A 21,472-nucleotide genomic window follows, 5' to 3' on the forward strand; every position below is an offset into this window, starting at 1 on the left:
AGTCCCTGCCTATGCTATAGTTTAGGAAGTGTCGGGAGAGACCAATGGCAGAAGTCATTTTTTTCTGCCTTTCATTTAATTAAAATGAACTGTCTGAAAAAGATTGAAGACAGATTTTAGTGTGCATGAGTGTTTGGACAATTTTTTAAATGCCTACTTCTAAAAGTTGAAGGTTGTCATCTCAACGAAGAACACTTCCTTTCTGCTCTCCCATCCATCCTATACTCAACAGTCAGTTTAATTTTCCCCAAGTACATTGCTGACGATGTCGCTCCCCCCCATTCAGAGCCCTTTAGTGACTCTCCACCAAGCATTACCTGCAGCCCAAACTTGTGGGCTTCACCAGGTTGGCTCTCACCCAGCTGTGTGCCTTCATGTCCCATGTCTCCATGTCACACAGAGGCAAGACGCTCTCCCTCTAATCCTTGTTTGCCCTCATTCATCTCATGCCGTGCTTCTGGCCACAAGTCTCCCTCATCTCTGCATGTCTGCAACACACTTTCTCCAGACTCTGCATATCTACGACACATTCTGTACCTGCTCCAGGGTCCAATTCAGTGTCACCTCTTTACTGAAGTTTTCTCAGGTCTTCCCATTCCAAAGCTACTTCTTGCTTTTTAAACATTCCAACAGCAACTTCTTTGTATCACTCTGATGCTACTTGTGGTTTTCTACATTGTATAATACTTATTTATAAATTATGTATGAGTATGTGTGCGTGTGTCACAGGAGACAAAAAAAGCTCCTTATAAATAGAAACCATGTCTGCTTGATCATGCAAACTAAAACAGCACTTCTTTTCCCACCAAAGGTACCCTATAAATGTTCAGGGAAATGTGTGAACAAATAAATGAATGAATAACAAATGACTCAATAACTGCTAGGAATTCATTAGTCCATGCTTATTCTCTAGGGTAGCCCCGACACGCAGATAAAACCATGTCTTCATGCAGTATGATGGGGGAAAAAGAGTGAGGTAGTTTAAGCATGCCAAAATTATCAACTAAGAATAAAATGGAATTAGCCAAGTGAAACCTTAACAGAAGTTTTAAAAAAAGAAGACATTTGGGAAGTTTATTTCCTTATAATACTCAGTCCCCGTTGATGCCAATTTTTTTACTAGATAATACTATTCACGTTTATATATTGCTTCTTGAAATGTGCAAATGAGCAATCCTTCCAATAGGAAATGCTAATTCATTACATTTATACTTCATATCTCTCATTCATCTGGAAGGGCTGGGAATAAATCCAATTTTCTACCATGCTTTTAAAGATTCAATGTCTAGCATATATTTTTGATAAGCAGAACACAGAAATTTCAAGCTGAGTGGGCCCAAAATGACACACTCACACCCTCTTTTTGACAATCTACCCAGCTAGATGAGAACCTCCATCTCCTGACTCCTGGTTGAATAAATGACCAGCTGTGGCCCTGGTCTCCCTAGCCACTGCTCCAAATACAACCTTTAATACTGCTCCACAGCCTTTCCCCAAGCCCTTAGGTAATGCCACCAACATAATAGCTTGCCTGTGGTGTTATTTTTGTCAATGCACAGAAGCATATTACTGAGGGTTAATTTCCCCTCATCCAAGAACAGTATGTCTTAGAGTGATGCATGAATCACACCACCTTTTGATGCTTTGGTAAAGTGGAGATCCTCTCTTTGGACATTGGAAAGAAGGTCTGGTTCAGAGAAGCTCTTTAGGGTGAAGTCTAAGACAGGAACTGGACTTCTCTAGTCTATGGATTCTGGTAGTCTATAGAGCCTCTGCCAAAGTCATTTTCATGTCAGAATCAACTATTCCTTCCCTGTACACTGATTTTATTTTGTCTTTCTTATTATCATCCATGCCTTGTAATGAACAAAAATTCCATCTAAAAAAATCTATATAAATCTATCTATCTATCTATCTATCTATCTATCTATCTATCTATCTATCTATCTATTAACCCCACCCAGCAATCTAGACTAGAAAGTCAAAAATCCAAGGGAAGAGTGGAAGGATGATGAGGGCTGCCAGAGGTCACTCTTGGTGCCAGGATGACATCCCAGAAGTGCTGGCCTAGACTACACCAGTCCTGCTAGTTCTGACAGAGGGAGGAGAGGGGAGACCAGGTCAAGATGCAGAAGCAGAAACAGGCGTTGTCAATGCTGCACAGTGTCCTCTATGCTGGAGAACATGGAGCTATTTTTCTTCCCCATGCCCTGGCCACACTTGCTTTTGTTCTCAAGATCTACAAGGAACTCCATACTCAGCGTTCTGCTGTGTCTGATTCCACTCTCAAATGCTCCAGGGCCTCATGGTGCTTTGTCTGTCATTATCATTAGCACCCCCTTGGGAAGATGCTATTATTGGAAGTAATTTCACATTCTGACACTATAGTGCCTGTACTAGTTAGAACTACTTCTCTGCAAAGAGCCCTGTCCACTAGAAATACAATTATCAAAGAAATATTCATATATATATATATGTGTGTGTGTATATATATATATATATACATATATATATATATATATATAGAGAGAGAGAGAGAGAGAGAGAGAGGAAAATAAAAGTGCCATGAAAAGATGTCTCCTTTTTATCTCTAATAATTCTCCAAAGTAGAACAACCAACATTTTAAGCCAGTGTGTATGGGGGGGGGGGGCATATTTTTGGCATGGCTTTAAAGAAAGACAATTCAATGTTTTATTTCTAAGCAGAAATTAACAAATCAGCCGTACTTTGTGTAAAATAAAATCTTAGAAACAAAAAGTAGAGACACTAAGAAATAGCAATAATCAATCCTTCTGAAAATTCTGTTTTACGGTCCACAGAAATTAAAGCCTGTGCTTTTTTAGTAGAAACCCAAGACCTGTTGAAATGGAAAGCACACGGCTTTGTAAAACTCCCACAGTAATCAAACATCAAGGAAAGGTAGTATGCGAAATACAGGCAACTTAATTTTTCCTTAGTATTTTGAAGATCAAAAGAATATCTCTATTCTACCAAGGAGACACCCCCCACCTTCCAGTCTCCTACCTCCCCAGTGGGGGAAAAAAAGCAAATTCCTTGGTTCCTCATGTCATTACCACAGGCTGAAATGATGTAACAATAATAGCAAAGAGGGATGTCCCCCTGAGCCAACTTTCTAATCAGTTTCAAAGTATGTTTTGTTGGTTCTCATTGATGCCACTCAAAGGAACTGGTCACTTGTGGTCTCAAAAGTTTTACAACAAATTGTGTGAATAAATTCCTTAAACACGTCTGTCCATTACTAATCCTCTTTTGCCAACATCCCTTTCAGAAAAAAATTGCAGCGCGCCATGGTGCCTGATTTATATTTCATTTTGAGAACCGGAAGTAAAGGGATTAAAGTTAAGGATTAAAACACTTACTCTTTACTGAATTTTTTCCCTCCTCCCAAATGGCTTCTTGGTTGCCATGGATACTGTTCACTGGTCCTTAGCCCTGAATGCAAGTCTTTTTGCTTTAATAAAATATTTTAAATGAGAATTCTTGGAAAACAATAGGCAGAGTAGCTTTAAGTTCAACAATTGTTCCTAAAAGCAGCTAGAATTTTTTTTTAAATCTTTTTTTCTTTATCCTTTTATTGGTATCTTCAAGGGTAAAATTTCAACTAAAAGACAGTACAGGGACAATCTAAAGATAGACGCAAAATCAGAATTATGTAGCAAGGGCACAAAGAGATTACTCTGAGATCATGAGTGGGTTGTTAGCTTACAAACCAGTGTTTGCAGGAAGATTAAGGGTCCTTGGGAATTTCTCAAATGTTGCAACACCACAGAACATTTTAAAGGCAGAGACGCACGTAAACGCAGTGTTGCAAGTCGACATTGCAAACACCAGGCAGGAAATGAAGAGCGGAGGCTTTCCCACCACCAAGTTAGCCATGTCAACGTAAATACCAGTGCTTTGGATGCAAGCTGTCAGTGTTGCGTGGCAGCGGCATGTGCACAGGAGTGTGGCTGAAGAGGCAGCAGCCGTGAACTGCCTGTGCGCCAGGGCTCGGCCGTCCGCGTGGACGGTGCACACGGCTGATGCCGAGTTAGGTGTCCAGAGCGACACGGACCGGGGAGCAAACACAGCTGTTGGAGTGGTGCCTCTGAAATCAGCCCCCTGACATCCATTCTGAAATATGCTGCCTGCACTCCTTTAAAAAGCCAAGGAAGCCCTGGCCGGTTTGGCTCAGCGGTTGGAGCATAGGCCTGTGGACCAGAGAGTCCTGGGTTCGGTTCCCGCTAGAGGCATGTACCAAAAATAAATAAATAAATAAACAAATAAACAAACAAATAAATAAAAAGCCAAGGAAAACAAAGGAGACTGAATAGTAAAGCTCTGCTTTAAAATCTATTCTTGAAGTCCAATACCAGGATGAGCTCCAGGATAAATTGTACAGTGACTTCTAAAACACCACCACATCCACTTTTTTCGTTGTTCCTGATGCTGGGTTTTTCTCTGCCTCGTCATCCAGTGGTTTTAAACTATTCCTTTATCCCCCAGAGACCCTATTGAAGCTACCTTCTCAGGTCCAAGTCCACTCATCATTTCTCACTTTTTCCAATCACATGTCCCATTAAAACCACCTTCCTTGCACAATATCCACTGACAACAGACTAAGATGCTATAATGATATATTAATGGGTGTGAAGGGGTTGCTGCATTACTGTTGCCATATAACAAAACAAAATTACACAGGGTTCTTCTGTAGACAATGCCATAACCGGACAATGACTAGTAGTGGCGGTTCTGAGCACTGTACCAGGCTAGTGGAACAGATAATTTTAGGTACAGGAGAGCAACTCACCAATCAAACCATGAGATTACCAGGCACACATGGGCAGGACTGTAGAATCTGACACAAACAGAGTTGGCGTAATCAGAATTACAGACAGACCCACAAAGCATACAATCATGCCTTTCAAAAATCCATGGTCCTTGTTTCCTGGCTTCAGCCTTTTCTTTCAGAAGCCACTTTTATTTCAGGATGCTCATGTAGGGCCACTGCAGGGCAGGCTGGGTTACTGCTGGACTGTTCTTGCACATTTGCAATCGGGGGGGGGGGGGGCATCAGGAACCTACTATGGAGAGGCAGTGCTCCAGGGGTCTCCTCTTTCTCCATGTCTTGGGAGCAGAGGTGCTGACTGACTTTCTGGACTACCTTTTTAAGGATATTTCTAAAACAAACAGCTTCAGAACACTGACTGGATAGTGTCTTCCTCCTGAGCAAAGGAGAGGTATACTTATGTCCATTTTGAAAAGATTCGGGTTCCCTAAGCTCAGAATTTCCTTCTTGTAACACAATCCACTGAGTACACAAGTGTCAACTTGTGTCACCTCTTTGTGTCACCTTGTGGAAACGGGGGCTTTAGAAGCTGGCACAAGAAAGTGATGACACTCTGGTTACACCTATAGCTGTGAGTAATAAATTAGCTTTGTCTCTAACCCAGGAGGTTCATGTCTTCTGTCAGCATCATGAACCTGTAGCAAGCTAAGGTATCAGTTTGTACATAGGGTAAAGATCTTAGGCCCGCTGCCGTTCCTGCCACTCTCAGGATCATCCTAGGATACGCGGAGCACTGGGCAAAAGTTTCTTTTGCAGGGTTCCTGACTACATAACTAATTTGAGTCACCAAAATCAGTATGTCGGCATCATACCAGAGGTCCAATCTCAAGTGATTCAGCTAAAGAAATTCCATACTGGAATTAGGGCCTTGCCCACAGGGCCCCAGGAAGACACCATGGGCATGAGTCTCAGAGCTTGTCACGGCACCTCGTTGATCCCACATATTGGGTAAGAGAGTGAGAGAGTGTCTCAAAGGAGAGAAATGGGGGCTTGCACCACTGTGGGTACTAGTCTTGGTTCAGAGTTCCCTGCTTGGGTGGTATGACTGGCCCAGACACCCAAAGGGGGATTTAGAGAATTTTAAGGAAGATACTCCAATGCTTGGGGCCCTGCCACCATCTTTAAACAGAAGGTCACTATAGAGCTTCTGGGAATTATCCTCCCACCAATAACTTGCTGACAAGTTACAAAATATCCCATGTTGGAAAATCAAACAGCACACAGCAAGAATGTTAGAGTCAAAGGAGAACGGATGTGGAGTCAGAGACACTCAGCTGAGGGGCCCTCCCACTGCGGACTGAGCACGCTTCGAAGTCATTTAGCATCTCTGAACATTAGGCTTCCATTTTAAAAAACGGGATTATAATAATTGTAATACTGCCCTTGCAGAATGATTGTAAAGGTGACAGAGGTAACCAGGCATGAAAATGCCCAGTAAACTATGCTCTCTCTACACAGGCATTTAGCGGTTATTATGTTCTTCTCATTTCCTTTACCCTCTAATTTCATAGGGGAAGAGAATAAAATGGGTAATTGCACCCATTATGTTTTTACTGGATGTTTTAAATGCCAGTTCACCCCTTCCTGCTATCACTGATGGTGGAAGAGACATAGATGGTACTGAGGTGCTGAGTGCTTTATTGTGGTGACGTCTGATTGATCTCAAGCTTACTACCTGGTGGGTGGCGGGGAGGCTCATCACGGGGGTAGAGATGGCAGGTGGGGACAACAGTATACACCATGAGGTTACTCTGCCCATTTAAGCCACAATTTAGTGCACCCTAATGTGTCTGAGATTTTATGACCTAAAAGTTGGAGAACTTGTTCTGGACATATTTTTTCATATAAAATATTGATTATTTTATTTATTCTTAATCCTTACCCAAGGATATTTTTCCATTTATCTTCAGATAGAGCGAAAGGGAGGGAGGGAGCGAGAGAGAGAGAAACATCAATGTGAGAGAGACACATCTATTGGTTGCCACCCACATGACCCCAATCTGAGCAGGGGATGAACTGCAACGGAGGCACGTGTCCTTAGCTGGAATCGAACCTGGGACTCTTTGGTCCGAAGGCTGACACTCTAACCGCTGAGCCAAACTGGCCAGGGCAGATTATTTTCTTTTTTAAAAAGGAGCAAGGAAATGGATCATCCTGGATCGCTATTTTGAATACACAGAAATAAAACTGATTTTGTATTTGCTTATGTATGAATGCAGACGTGTCAAGGATGTCCTCTGCACTGTCATCTCAAAACACAATGTGTATTCAGAGTCCCCAGTGGGTAAATATTACCCAAATCCCTATAGCTACTGCTTGCAGGCTCGGAGCACTGCTGCGACCCGCAGCTTCCTGCCTGTGGTCTTCTGCCATCTCTCCACCTGTTTTCCCTTCTGAATCTCCTTTTCGAGAGCCCAGCGATGTCCTTGCAAATACTGAGTGAGGAAAACTCATCACGGCAGTGATTTTTACTACATACTACAGAGTAAAAGAATCAAAACAGAGGGAGCCCCATAATATGTTTACATATGATAGAAAAATCTATGGCAGGATAGGCACCGGTGTTAAGCTACTGTGCTAGAGTACATCAAAACACCGCTACCACCTTGGCCTCTCTATTCCCCACAGGTGACAGTGCTGAGTGGGAAATGATAGAAAAATAATCGCTGGAAGTCGGGTGGGAGAGAGGAGTAATGCCTAGCACGGGAGGAAAGACAAAAATAGCAAGGTTCCAAAGCTACACAAACTCTGCTACAAAAAAATCACACATGCATATATGATCATAAAAGTATATTTTGAGACACGACAAAGAAAATAAGGCCCAGGAAATGGAGAAAAAGAAATCCATATCTCAAAAAATTTTTCTTTTCTTTTCAGTGCACCGTTCCTGGAGGCACTGCAGTACCAGGCTGACGTGTGGAGTGGATGGAGCAAACTCCAATTCCATCTCCTAATCCCCCAAATCCGTTTAACGTATTGTCCTCAGATAGAGAACGTATCAGATATTGAGCTGATAAGAACAGATACACACTCGATCTTAGTCAAAAGGCTGAGAAGCGATACATAACCTCAAATTTCAACAAGGCAAACAAGATCAAGCGCTGAAATGCCACTGGTCACCAGAAGGCTTGAACGTCGCGCTCGGCAAGATGCTGGAAAGCATCATAAGCTGGTGAGCAGTCCGGAATGAAGGAAGTCAACAGAAGTTAGGATGGGCTTTTTGAGAACAACCACAGAATCCTCATTTCCTAAATACCATTAAGTGAAAGCTGCACCTAGAATGAGCCTACAATTCATCAAGATATTTAGCAAAGTCTCTCCTGATAGCATTTTGGACAAGACTGAGATATCTGAAATTGATGACAGTCCAGGTGGATGTAGTCATAATTGGATGTTACACTGTATCTGAAGAACAGTGGTAAATAGAAATTTGCCACTTAACTGTCTTATCTTCTCTCCCCCCAAATTCCTAATTCATCCCCCATGTTATCACTCTAATTATCTTTCTAAGTCATAGATCTGACCATGGTCTATGTTTAAACATCTTAGTATGATATCTAAGGCCTGTAGTTTCGGTTGCCTTCTCAACCTTTTCGATCTCAATGCTTGCCTTAATAGCCAATAAATGACGATGCAGGTCTCATACGTCCCTAGCCGAAACTGTGTTCCATGGCATGAAGGAAATACAGAGAATAGAAAGGAATGTAATCCCTGAAAAATCTGGAAGCTGGGTAAGAAACATTTTTAGGGAACTGAGGATATTCATGCAGAATTTCTACATACATCAGCAAGGTCATTCATGCCAAAGAAGAAGCAACCTTGGATGATAGAACTAGAGTCCATGTGCCTGCCGGTGTTCTGGAAGGCAGGTTTTTGACCTAAGAATATAAAGAATGTTTGCACATATTAGACTTGCTAAATAACAAGAACAACAACCAAAAGATTTTCTTACAAGTCAGAAAGCTTAAGAGTTCACGAAGAGGCTTTATGAATATCTTTTGGGACTTCCTAAATGTGGTTCCCCATACTGGCCTGCAGGGAGGATGAGATTACATTGAAGGTTTCTTACAATTCTGATGGACTACAGCTGTGCCCACATCTGGACCCATGTAGTGGCAGTGCAGCAGGCACCCATCCCGAGAAGCCACTTGGGCAAACCATCTTTCTATTCCAGTTAAAAGAACAACCCTACTGAGAGAGGCAGCAACTGTCTGTAGTCCTTTAACAGTTAACTCAAAACAGGTAGTCCATATTCAACAAACAGAGGAAACAGTGAGCAGTTAAGATGGCACATGACACTTTGCTAGAGTTCATAAAGAGGGCTCTGGATTTGTTAAGTGGGAGAGTAACCTTTGCCAAAATGTTTTGTGGAACGCCAAGACTGCGAACAGTGTATCAAGCCTTAACGGGCGGCTATTCATCGGGCAGCACCAACTCGTTCTGGCACACGTTCTGCTAGGTCTTTCGGCTGTAGGAAAACAGCATACCACCTGTTGGCACCATACTTGGCTCCCTTTCCATGTATGAACTTTCTCATTTCTCAGAAACAAACTAAAGAGAGTAGAAGTAGTCATAAAAAATTCATCCTGACTCTAAAGGCCAAAAGAATAAAATAATGTATACGAAATGGCTCTGAGATGTTAAAGCGTTAAACATAGGCAAAATAAGACCCTTTCTTTATCTCTATTACCACGGTCACTATTAAAACATCAGAATCACAGAGATTGGATTCCAGTTGATGAAAATCTCCAGTGGAGCTTTGAAGAAGCTCAAAGATCTATTTGTCAAGTTCTCCTAACTTCTCAAGCAAGAATCCAACTGGGGCAGGAAAAGAATCTCTTCTCCCCTTAGAAAATTCTTGCTGTTATCTCACGGTACCTCGTTAAACCACTAATTAAAGCCAGTCTCTTCAGCAGACATGGGGGCGGCACACCGTTTTCCTCTGTATCGTAACACCTTCTCATACTCCACCCCTGTGGGCACAGCTACCTCTCCAAAGACTGACCGCTGTCGGGTGCAAGTGTTCCTCACTAGAAGCTACTGCAGACCTAGGGGATCGCTGACACTACCTAGATTTCACGAATGAGAACCTGAAGTTCAGAGATGTGAAGTAACTCATCCAAGGTCATATCATTAAAACTGGAGGTATAGGGATTTAAATCCCGGACATGACTCAGAAGTCCATATGCAGAAGAAATAAGCAGATAACTCATGCTAGAGGAAATAAAAATAGCAAATAATTACAATAATAAAGAAATAATGAGAGGTTGTCTATCGATTCAGAAACGGCAAAATCAGGAAAAACAACTAATATCTAAAATGGGCATAAAAGTAAAACTTCAGCATGAAATCTATACCCATCCCTCTCTCATTCACAAAACAGTATCTATGGGAGGACTGACAAATGGCAAGGATTTCCGATCCAGCATCTGGATTCTCTCGATAAATATAGGCATTAGGATGGTCAGTTTGTCTGGTTGAGATTTTAAAACCCATAAATATGACTTACAAATGTGTTTCTTATATGAAAAAAAAATCAAAGTAAATATATGAACAATTTATAATTATGCCATGATCTCGGTTTTCATTAATTGTTTTCAAATGGCTAAAATCTTTTTGAGAGTAAAATAAATTAATGAAAGAATCTAGAGTAGAGAAAACCAACTTACTAAAATTCCAACAACCACTTGTCTTCTCTCTTAGAAATACTCACTAGACAACATGATTTAATTCTGGCAGTAAGAGCTAACCTTTATTAGACAGATATAATGTGTCAGGTACCATGCTAAGTGTGTTACTGTCACTATATTATTAATATGATATAAACACTGTATTAACAAAGATATGACAAACCTATGACAAAAATGACTGATTTAAAAATTAACATGGTGAACTTATATGATTCTGTAAATTCTCTGATATACAATGCGAAATACATGTTAAAAAAGTATCCACTTATTTGCTTAAAGTATAAACTTCTCTTAGCATAGTGTCTTTAAATTAATTGGCATGAGTACATTTACACAATGCAATACTACTTGACAATAAAAAGGAAGAAAATGTTACCCTTTGTGACAGCATGGATGGACCTAGAGAGTATTATGCTAAGTGAAATAAGCCAGTCAGAGAAAAATAGATATCATAGGATTTCACTCACATATGGAATCTAATGAACAAAATAAACTAACAAGCAAAATAGAAACAGACTCATAGATAGAGAGCAGGCTGATAGCTGTCGGGGCAGGGGGCCTGGGTAGGGGTGTGGAGAGATTGAGCAAAAGACAAAAAGACGCCTGGTTGGTGTAGCTCAGTGGATCGAGCATCATACCATGGACTGAGAAGCCCTGATTTAATTCCTGGTCAGGGCACAAGCCTAAGTTGCAGGTTCGATCTCCAGTAGAGGGCGTGCAGGAGGCAGCTGATCAATGTTTCTCTCTCATAATGATGTTTCTCTCTCTCCCTTCCTCTCTCTCTAAAAAATCAATAAAAACATATTTAAAAAAAAGAAAAAGAGAACAAATTCATGGACACAGACAATAGCATGGTGACTGTGAGGGGAGAGGGTGGGGGGAAGTGGAGGAGGGTATAAGAGGGAATAAATGATGATAAAAGGAGACTTGATTTGGTATGGTGAGCACACAACCCAGTGAACAGATGATGTGTTGTAGAATTGTACACCTGAAACCTGAATGATTTTGTTAACCAGTGTCACCCCAATAAATTCAACTCTCTCTCTCTATGTATATACACATATATATATATATATACACACACACACACACACACACACACACACACATAATATGTATATATGAAAAAATTTAATTGGCATGAACAAATTAGCTTTAAACTCTCAATGGTCTAATGAAAGGGAGTGGGACCAGTAATTAATTTCCTTCTGTTTTCCTAGTGAATAATCAATTTGCACTAATATAAATTATACTTTGAGGTTCAACATGTCCCGTTTTGATTTGGCTAGTGTCACCTTCAAATAACCTGTTAAATTTTAACATAATGGATTTTAATTTGCGTGTGTGATGGTCAGTTTTATGTGTCCACCTGGCTAGCCCCTAGTCCCCAGCTATGCAATAAAACACTAATCTAGGTATTGCTGTGAAGGCATTTTTTTTAGATGTGATTAACATCTACCACCAGCAGATTTCTAATCCAATCATTCCAAAGGCCTTAAGAGCAGACTTGAGGCCTTAAGAGCAGGAGGAAGAGATTTCCCCTGTGGACTGCACACCCAGTTCTGGAAGCCAGGAACTCGTCTGGCACTATCTTAGAAGCTCCCCTTCCCCTCACCCCTGGCATCCAATCCCTCACCACTCTCTGTCCACTCATATTCAGCCCAGCAGCAACTAGCCTTGTTCGGACCTCTATTAAACCTTACAAACGTATGTACTGTCCTAACTGGTGCAAGAACCTCGGTCTAGCTCTATTCCATACTTCAACCACCGTCTGAACAATCAGCCCACCCCCTGTCGAAATCCAGGCTTAATATCTCTGAGTGCCTCAAGGAAAAACGGTGAATCTTACCATTTCTGTACTCATAGCAAATGTTGGGAAGTAGAAGTAAATCCTCCAGGGCATGAGAAGTATAGATTCTTCTCAGCTGAGCCAAGTCTTTCCGAGTGTTATAACTCGGAAAAAAGGTCAAAGTCACTAGGAGCCCTGCACTGCTTTTGGCTCACATGACCTTTATGTTTGTTTGTTTTAAACAGCCCTATTGAGGTATAATTGATATACAAAAAGACTCCATGTATTTAGTGTGCGCAATTTGGTGACTTTGGACATAATGCAAACACCTGTGATGTTATCACCACAATCAAGGTAACAGACATATTCACCACCTCTGAGAATTTCCTTGTGTCCCTTTGTGGGAATTTTTTTGTCTTCTTGGGGGTGGTCACCACAGTGTTTTAATTTTGCAAAGTCAGTGAACACTATGGAGCCATTCCCTGGAACAAACACATTTTGCCCATAATTTCTAGGATTTCAGGAGTTTCCTAAAACCTGTCCCTCCATCCATGGACCCGCCCACCCCGCTTTATGGTCCATGGGCCCCAAGTTAATGATCCCTGAAGAGAACCAAATATCACTGGTTCAGGTTTGATTTTAATTCCCTCTGGTTTGGGTCCCAGCTTTCCTCATTTGCATTGTGTTTGGGGGGAGGGGGTACGCTACTTTTGAGCATCTATATAACCCAGAAAGACTGGCTATAATATTCACTGAAAGATGATTCCACCTACAAGAATATTTCGTTCTCAGGAAGGAAAATATTCCCAAGGACACTGTTGTTCTGTCGTCAGTCACAACACACTGCTCTGGCTTGCAAGCAAGTGAAACAACAATGCTTTCTACGGAAAGAGCTACCTTTTCACCTCTCAGGCCCCACGCTTGCCTTTCAAGCTAGCTGTGAAGACCGGGAAATGGAAAAACCAGGGGAACGGAACTCAAGCTAAGTCACGAAGCAATTCATGGCACAGCTTAAAAGAAGCCCATACCTCCTGACGTCCAATTCAAACACTGCTCTGAGACACAGCCACCTGCCCAGTATCCACCATGAGGCGTTTTTACATTAGGCTTATCCAAGCCTGTGTGTGAAGTCACCCTGAAAATAAATCTTCACAGCTCTGAGAGCCAAGATGCAAACACATGGGAAAATATTGCCCGTGGATATCAAAGACAAACGCAACCGAAGCTCCGAAGGGAAGACAGAAGAGAACTAGCAGAACTAGCAGGAACCGCACACAGGCAACAGCATTTCGGAAGCGAGATGAGGAGCGAAGCCTGCGAAGGCAATGGGGAGCTATGTAATGATATTTTAGGACATTATATTTAGGGAGCAGAGAGTCTGAGCTAAACGCTTTTCTTCCAAAATCATTTTCATCAAGAATCCACAAAATCTAATAAGAGAAAGGGAATGAGAAGCTTAGAAGGCTTCTGTCTGTCAGTCAATCAATCAAAAAAGCAATTATCTAGGAACTATTTCCATAAGGTGGCTGTGCTGGGCACTGTACAGCCTGAATTGCTCATTAAAGCACCTGTCATAGGGTCCTCATTTCCTACATAGTCGGCCAGAGCTGTGCCAAACACCCTTATTTTATTTTATTTTATTTTTTTGGTACCAATTAAGAATTTTCAGGGTGAACAGAAATAAAACTACCGTGCAAGACAAAGTATGATAATGTAACCGAGAACAATATAAAAACCCACAGCTATTCACCTTGCTTTCAGAACCTCAGACTTAAGAATCTCTATCATTCGCAAAGGAACACTCTGAAACCAAGTTCCAAAGCATTTTCTGTGCCGATTTATCACAGTATTTCTCCTACTCCTCTGAAAGCGAGTGTTGCCAAGTGTCTCTTGTGGGGATTAAATCTTCAGCCGGGCAAGTTCAGGTCCTACTTGTTTCTAAATCCTTGGTACAGGGCCTCACTTGTGAACCACACATGCTAACCACCCGAGCCATTTTGCTGGGTGGGAGATGTAAGCTACGCACGTCACCCCCCAGCATTCAGAGCCACGAACATCGTCATGATTGAGGGCAGGCTGCAGAGGAGTGTGACTGAACAAGCTGTGATGGTCCGGACATCTGCTGCTGTGCCCACGGGAGTACCAGGTTCTTAAAAGAAGCTCAAACAGGAAGGTCTAGTATTTTGACTTAAGCAGTGCTTTTAAATTTTTTGCAGCTAAATACATCTTTCTCATTTCTACAACGGTTATTTCAATGTGTTCCTGACCACGTCACCTCAGCAGGTCCCCTCTGGAATTCGCTCATGGTTTCCTTGCTTGCACTTATGTTACTTATTGTCTGGTTATCTTTTCATTGTTGTTGGATTCACCAAGACAACGTGGCTCTAGGAGGACAGAGAACGTGTCTGTCATATGTACACTAGTATCTACCAGTCCAATGCACTGCCGGACATGCAGGATGCACTTAATATATATTTGTTGAATGGAATAAATAAAATTAATTGTGACTGTGTTTCTCAAATAATTTACTAGAAGAGTAGTTTGATGAGATGCTCCAGTCTAGAGGAAGAAAAGACCATCTGTTGGCCAAGTAATTTTGAGCAATGCTTAACGTTATCTTTGCTCTGGAATATTGATATATCCAAGGCTCTGTGAACTCTCACAAGGAAACCATTAAATGTCACTGAACTCGGCATTTCTCAAATTTATAGGACAGCAAACACTTTTTAGAATAACATCCTGTGGAATGTGTTCCCAAGAACACACTTTGGGAAACACTGCTAAATGTAAGAGCTAAAAAGGACACTGGGCTGCCAGGCCCAGAGATGGTAGTATTTACTTTTCTGTATTTACAAGACTGAAGCCAGCTTCTCTGATCCCTCCAGAAAGAACACAAGTCTTGCCTCACTGCTAACTCTCACGGACCACTGCCCCATCCCCCACGTTCCCACCCCCAGATGTGTTCTCCACGGAGCATCAACATGCTCTCAAAAGCAGGGCTGGTTTTATGCCAGATCTGCCTGGAGCAGAAGCCTCCAGACCACTGTCAACTCCAAATCAGGACCATAGGCCTGGGGCGAACCTGACTTTTTTAAAAATTTAATTATTAGTCAGCATCACTACTTCAAACCAAACATATTTGTTTTACAAAAGCATACCCACAGTCTTTCATGAAATCAGTTACCATTAACTGAGGCATCAGGACGTTCAGGAAGGTAGTGTCGCTTACTATCGTTTTGAGGTATGATACAAATAATCTGTCACCAACAATTCTTAACAAGTACAGAAGTCAGTAAGTGACTCATATAACGAAACAACAACAACATGGTAGTGCCATTTCCATATCATTCCTGTAATAGCATCACTCTTACTCGAATTCCAATATGATTTCCTAAATGTGAGAGGAAGAAAAGGGAGTTAGCTCATCTTTAAATGATATATCCATGGCATGCCTGTTACTGACATTCCACTATGAGTTGAAATGAGCCCTGGCCGGTTTGGCTCAGTGGTTAGAGTGTCGATCCGCGGACCAAAGAGTCTCGGGTTCAATTCCAGTCAAGGGCACATACCTCGGTTGTGGTTTGTCCCCCACCCTGGTCAGGGTCATGTGGGAGGCAACCAATCGATGTGTCTCTCATACATCGATGTTTCTCTCTCTCTTCCTCCCTCCTACTCTATCTGAAGATAAATGGGAAAATATCCTTGGATGAGAATTAAAATAAAAAAAAAGAGAGTTGAAGTGATTTTAATTTATTCCTAATCAGAGAAGGAAGGAAGGAAGGAAGGAAGGAAGGAAGGAAGGAAGGAAGGAAGGAAGGAAGGGAGGGAGGGAGGGAGGGAGGAAGGAAGGGAGGGAGGGAGGGAGGGAGGGAGGGAGGGAGAGGAGAGGGAGGGACGGGACTATCAAAACCTGGGCAGGCCTCAGATTCTGGAACACTTGTGCATGCCATCCACCATGTAGATGGTAACAGAAAACAAGTGACTGGAAAGTGAGCCTCGCTGGCTCTTCTAAAACATGCTTCCATTCAGGGAAAACTATGTTTTCACATTACTTTTTAAGATTCCAACAACTGCACAAAGCAAAGTGAACCTATGTGGCACTTGATGCAATTGTTTACAGTTCTGAGTATTTATGGCTCTGAACAGGTTCCAAAGACCTGCCAGTGCCCGTGCACAGAGCGGCGCCCAATACGCTGCTCTGTTCTGGCCAGAACACTACAGAGAGCTGTTCTCTGAGCAGGAAATGCAGATACGTGTTGCATTCACACACACTTCAAAAGCTGGGCTTGGTTTATAACCGCTTGTGTTGAGGTCCCAAAAGTGAAAGTCACCCACCAGGGTGGGTCAAAGGTGAATGTTTACCAAACATTCAACTAACCACACCCAAAGTTTGGAATCCTTGAGGAAGTGAGAAATGAATGGAAGATTCATGTCATCTCTAACTTCTGGTCCCCGTATTCTTTGCATTCACTTTTCAAAAGTCTATTTTGATAACAGGCCAGAGTTGAAGGAAACCTCCCTGCTTGTGGCAATTCCAAGGCGAAAATGAAAAATTCTGATAAAGCTCACAGCCTTGAGGAAAATTCCAAGTGCCTCATTGCCTTCATTTCCTCTCATTTCACCACTTACTATCAGACTGGACTTAAGGACAGACTGCCTTCTGCTCTGCAGGCGCGATTCCCTTCCCACTGGAGACCATGGCTGGCGACTGGAGTATTTTTTTCCTCATTTATCTGTGTAGCCCTCTATGTAATAAACCCGAGATCGGCCAAGCACACTCCGTGGAAGAAGTCTGTACATTAGCGATGGGGTGTGTGGGTGTGCACGCATTAGACAGAGAGAAAAGTTACGCTCTGCATGCAATGAGCCAAATTACCCCAATTCCTTTGTAGACAGGTTTTTTTCCCCCTTTCTTCTTCTTTATTTTTACAGTATAAATAACATTTAGCTGAGATTTCAGGTTCTTGATTTTCAGTAGGACCCAACTGGTGTGGGAAAGGGCCACATGCCCATGGCCAGGGCATCACTTTTGGAATCTCTGCCCCTCCTAATAAACATTTGTCTTACAGCTGAAGGTGCCTTGTCACCGGCCCTGATTTCAGAGTAGGGCCTCATAAAGTCGGCAACACTAAGACCAAAATAATGTCATTTAGTGTCTGAGGGGGGAGAGAGGTTAAAGAAAGGATTAGAGGCAGGCAGGCAGGGTATATTAAACGAGTCCATGACTAACAGGGTGTGACAGAAAAGGGTTTTATTCTTTTCAACAAAACAATTCCCTAGGGCTGGGACCATTACTCCACTGTGCCTTTATCACCTTGGAATTTTTATGGTTATTTTTGATGAATTCACATTTTTGTAAAGGCTTTTTTGAAATGACGCCAGTTTTCAATTTTTAATTAAAGTCGTAAATAATCTTAATTCTACCTTAAAAGGTTTATTGTTTCTTACTTTTTTTTTTTTATTATTGCTGCCAGGAAATATTTCAAATACCAAGCCCTGATGTGAGTTAGCAATTAGAATCTCTCCAAGGTCTAGTAACAACATTGTACCATGTAAATATTACACACCGGTATACCAGCACAAGGTTGGAAAATGTGGACTGACTGATTTCAGGTTTATTAGCAATGCTTCTCCTGGGAGTGACATTTCCTCATTTTATTGGATGGAGCAACTTTCATCATTTTAATTTCCATAAATTAATCCATCACGGATCTATAAAGGATTTTTTAAATCTTCAGATTAAAAAGACAGGTTAAAATTCAGAAAGTAAACACAGTAAACTTGTCACTAAGGACCAGGCAATGAAAGTCAGCCAAGGCCAATTCAACCATCTGCAGAAAATAGAGTGAGCATCAAAAGGTAAATCACCGGAGAGACAAAAACTTATTTTACTTAAGAAAAAATTGAGAGAATACTGAAATACTTAACATTAGATTATAATACTGTTCCTTGTTAACTAGATGGCCTGTTGAAGGTTGTCGGCAAATTGTCTATAAATTTGTATTTTGTAATCTCAAAGTCAGATTTTCTTTTTTAAATTAGTGCTTTGAGCCCAGCCAGTGTGGCTCAGTGGTTGAGCACTGACCTATGTACCAAGAGGTCGCTGGTTTGATTCTCGGTCAGGGCACATGCCCAGGTTGTGGGCCCAATCCCCAGTGGGGGGCATGCAGGAGGCAGCCATTCGATATTCTCTCTCACCGATGTTTCCATCTCTCTCTCCCTCTTTCTTCCTCTCTCTAAAATCAGTAAAGAAAAAATATAAGAAAAAAATTAGTGCTTTGAGAATCTTTCACATAATCAAATTACTCTTCCTTTATATAGGGCTGAAAGGTACCACGTTTGAACAATAGAAACCATTAACAACTCCTGAAAATACACATTATGTTTCTATACCTACTGTCAATATCATATTGTAGCTTATTTGTCCAGATATGGGACTTATGTTCTGTCATGTCCATGACAGCTGTTGCTATCTATGCAGGTGCTCTCCAATCTGATGATAGATTTGCCATTACAGTAAAACCTAATTATGACCTTGAGAACGGGCATATTTTGAGGGGAATACTCTCAACAAGAGATTTTTTTTTGTTTTTGTTTTTGTTTTTTAAAACAAACAGAACTCATCATTTCGAGTTTATAAGATACACAGACAATGACAAAAACCATTTGATAGTAGTCCTGCTGGATGTTAATGGTGTGCAACAATGGTGTGTTATTTTAAGAACATCAAACATCTCCTTACAATTTTATTTATAATATAACTCACTTAGCAGTTCCTTTGCTCTTTTAAAATAAAAGAATATATCCAATCCATGTTAAATGATCATCTATTATTGTTGATAATATTTTCTTTTGATGATGATCATCTGTTATCAGTTTACTGGGATTCTAATTAAAGAGACTTAACTATATTTATAGAGAAAAATAAATGATTTTAACAACTGACTTAGAAGAGTGGGCTTGTATACAATTAAGAATACCTATCACATCTTTCTAACTGGGCATTTTTCTAACTCACAGGGAAGAGGTCAAATTATTTTCATATATAAACCCTCAACTGGCTTTGTGCTAACACCTCTCAAGGAAGAAAAAAAACTCAAGCAACAAAAAGACTACAGAGCATTTCCCAACATAAAAGTGTTAAATCCCTATGAATCATGAAAGAATATAAGATTCTAGTTATCTATAAGTCATGGTGACTTGAAAAACATGGCCAGGGTTCCATCCTTGAAATAAGTTGAGTCTTAAATTTCCCTTAAATTTGTTATGAAGGACCCTTAAATAAATCAGGTATCCATCTGAACACAAATGAAATACTCAGAAAAGCCATGATCAAGTCAACATATTTTCTGCCATGGTCAGAAGATGCATGTTGATCCAAAAGTTTACAAACTCAATTATTAGGACGTGCCCTGTAAGGTGGTGAGCTCTTCATCTCTTGAGGTGTTGAAGTACAGCATGGCCAACCACTTGCTGGAGATCTTATGAGGTCAGGAGAACAAATCAGGTGGGTTGGCTGGTTGATCTTGAACATTTCTTCCAAATCTGAGAGACTATGATTTCTATAAACTTTGAAAGATGTATTAATCCCTCATTGATGTCAAAGTAATTTTAGGTTCAATTTCTTTCTCAGGTTTTCACACACAGTGTCTATTAAGAAACATTTTTTTTCCCTAAGAAACATTTTTTTTTTTCCCTAAAGGGAAGAAATCTTCTATTCTTACTCATCCTAGAGATTCACCTACCTTCTTCATCAAAGCTAAAATGACTTTAACTGATTGATATTTTATGAAAAAGCACTTATTTCCAGAAAGGATTTCTGTTGTGCTGTTTTTCCCAATTCAACTTTCTTGTTATTTGAACTTAATTTCCATAAAAGCCTTTTATTTCTTTCCAGTTAAGATGACTTACCCTTGATCATCTCTGACTCCTATTATACACGCCCTCCCCAGAAACTCCTGTCTGGCCATATCAGCTATGCACACCATAGCCTTGCTATTATAGGCATAGCTCAGACACATTTCAGGTTTGGTTCCACAGCACTGCAATAAAACTAGTATTGCTATAAAGCAAGACACTGAATTTTTTTTGTTTGTTTCCCAATACATATAGTATAGTCTATTAAGTGTGCAGTAGCATTATGTCTAAAAAACAATGCATATACCTTACTTAAAAAATACTTTACTGCTAGATAATGCCAACCATCACCTGAGCCTTTAGGGAAGCAATCTTTTTGCTGGTAGAGGGTCTAATGAAAAACAATACCTGGGAAGAGCAATAAACGAAACGCAATAAAATGAAGTACGCCTGTTATTTCATGGAAGACTTCCCTCCTCCGCCAAGAGTCTAAAACATTTTATACGTTGGGAAGTATACGAATTGCCAATGCTCTGCAAAAGCTCCTAGTACTGCAAGAATTTAACTTCCTTTTCTGGCTGGGTAACTTCCTTTTCTAAATTACCTTTTTCCTTGCTTGTTGATCTTTGGAAGAATGTGCCTTCACATGCTTTCTTAGGGAACTTGGGTCTGTGTAGCGTTTGGTGCATCCTGGAATCTGACAAGCATAAGGTTTCTAAATAAGAAAGAAAGAAAGAAACAGCTGTGGTTAAATCATACCGGTGACTGGGAAGGTTTACTCCAAGACTACTGGCTTCAAAGCATGAGCAGTTACCAACTGACTGATGTGAAATACTGGGTAATATTCAGACATTTCAACTAGAAGGCCCAGTAAACTTGCGTGAAGGCAAAAAGGAGAGTAAACTTTTAAGAAGCAAAGAGATGGCCTATCTTTGATGATTTTTAAGAGATTACTACAGAGTGCACTCTTACCAGGAAGTTCTTGTGGCGTTTTTTAAGCATGGAAATTATTAGCAAGCATCTCCAGTCATACTTACAGTTATGTTCCCCTGAAAACAATCTTTGGGACTGTCAGAAACTAGGAAACACACATTCTTTAAGAGTTCAGGTATAAAGAAGCTGTAGAAAAGTCCAGAAAAGACTGGAAATGTTTCAGAAGAAACCTGATTCAGAAAGAGAGAGGGAGAGAATTAAAAGGAAACATTAGTAGAAAGTGTGGAGACAGTAGGTTTCAAACAACACACACATGAAAAATCAGCCAGAGAGACATTAATGCTAGTAGCTGT

The 21,472-nt window shown here is 40.9% G+C and overlaps 1 protein-coding gene and 1 non-coding gene across 3 annotated transcripts in view; both read right to left on the reverse strand.

The window, feature by feature from the left end:
- GLIS3 (GLIS family zinc finger 3) overlaps positions 1 to 21,472 on the reverse strand; it is a 469,129-nt gene that overhangs the window by 88,956 nt on the left and 358,701 nt on the right. For both annotated transcript variants that reach the window (XM_036261134.1, XM_036261133.1), the window contains one exon: positions 20,791 to 20,901. In XM_036261134.1, the coding sequence (XP_036117027.1) occupies positions 20,791 to 20,901 (111 nt within the window). The remainder of the gene's footprint in view (positions 1 to 20,790; positions 20,902 to 21,472) is intronic.
- Positions 7,722 to 7,911, reverse strand: LOC118630385. The gene has a single exon (XR_004959618.1). It is a non-coding gene; the product is annotated as a U2 spliceosomal RNA (small nuclear RNA).

Source organism: Molossus molossus, unplaced genomic scaffold (genome assembly GCF_014108415.1).
Source record: "Molossus molossus isolate mMolMol1 unplaced genomic scaffold, mMolMol1.p scaffold_m16_p_14, whole genome shotgun sequence".
NCBI lineage: Eukaryota > Metazoa > Chordata > Mammalia > Chiroptera > Molossidae > Molossus > Molossus molossus.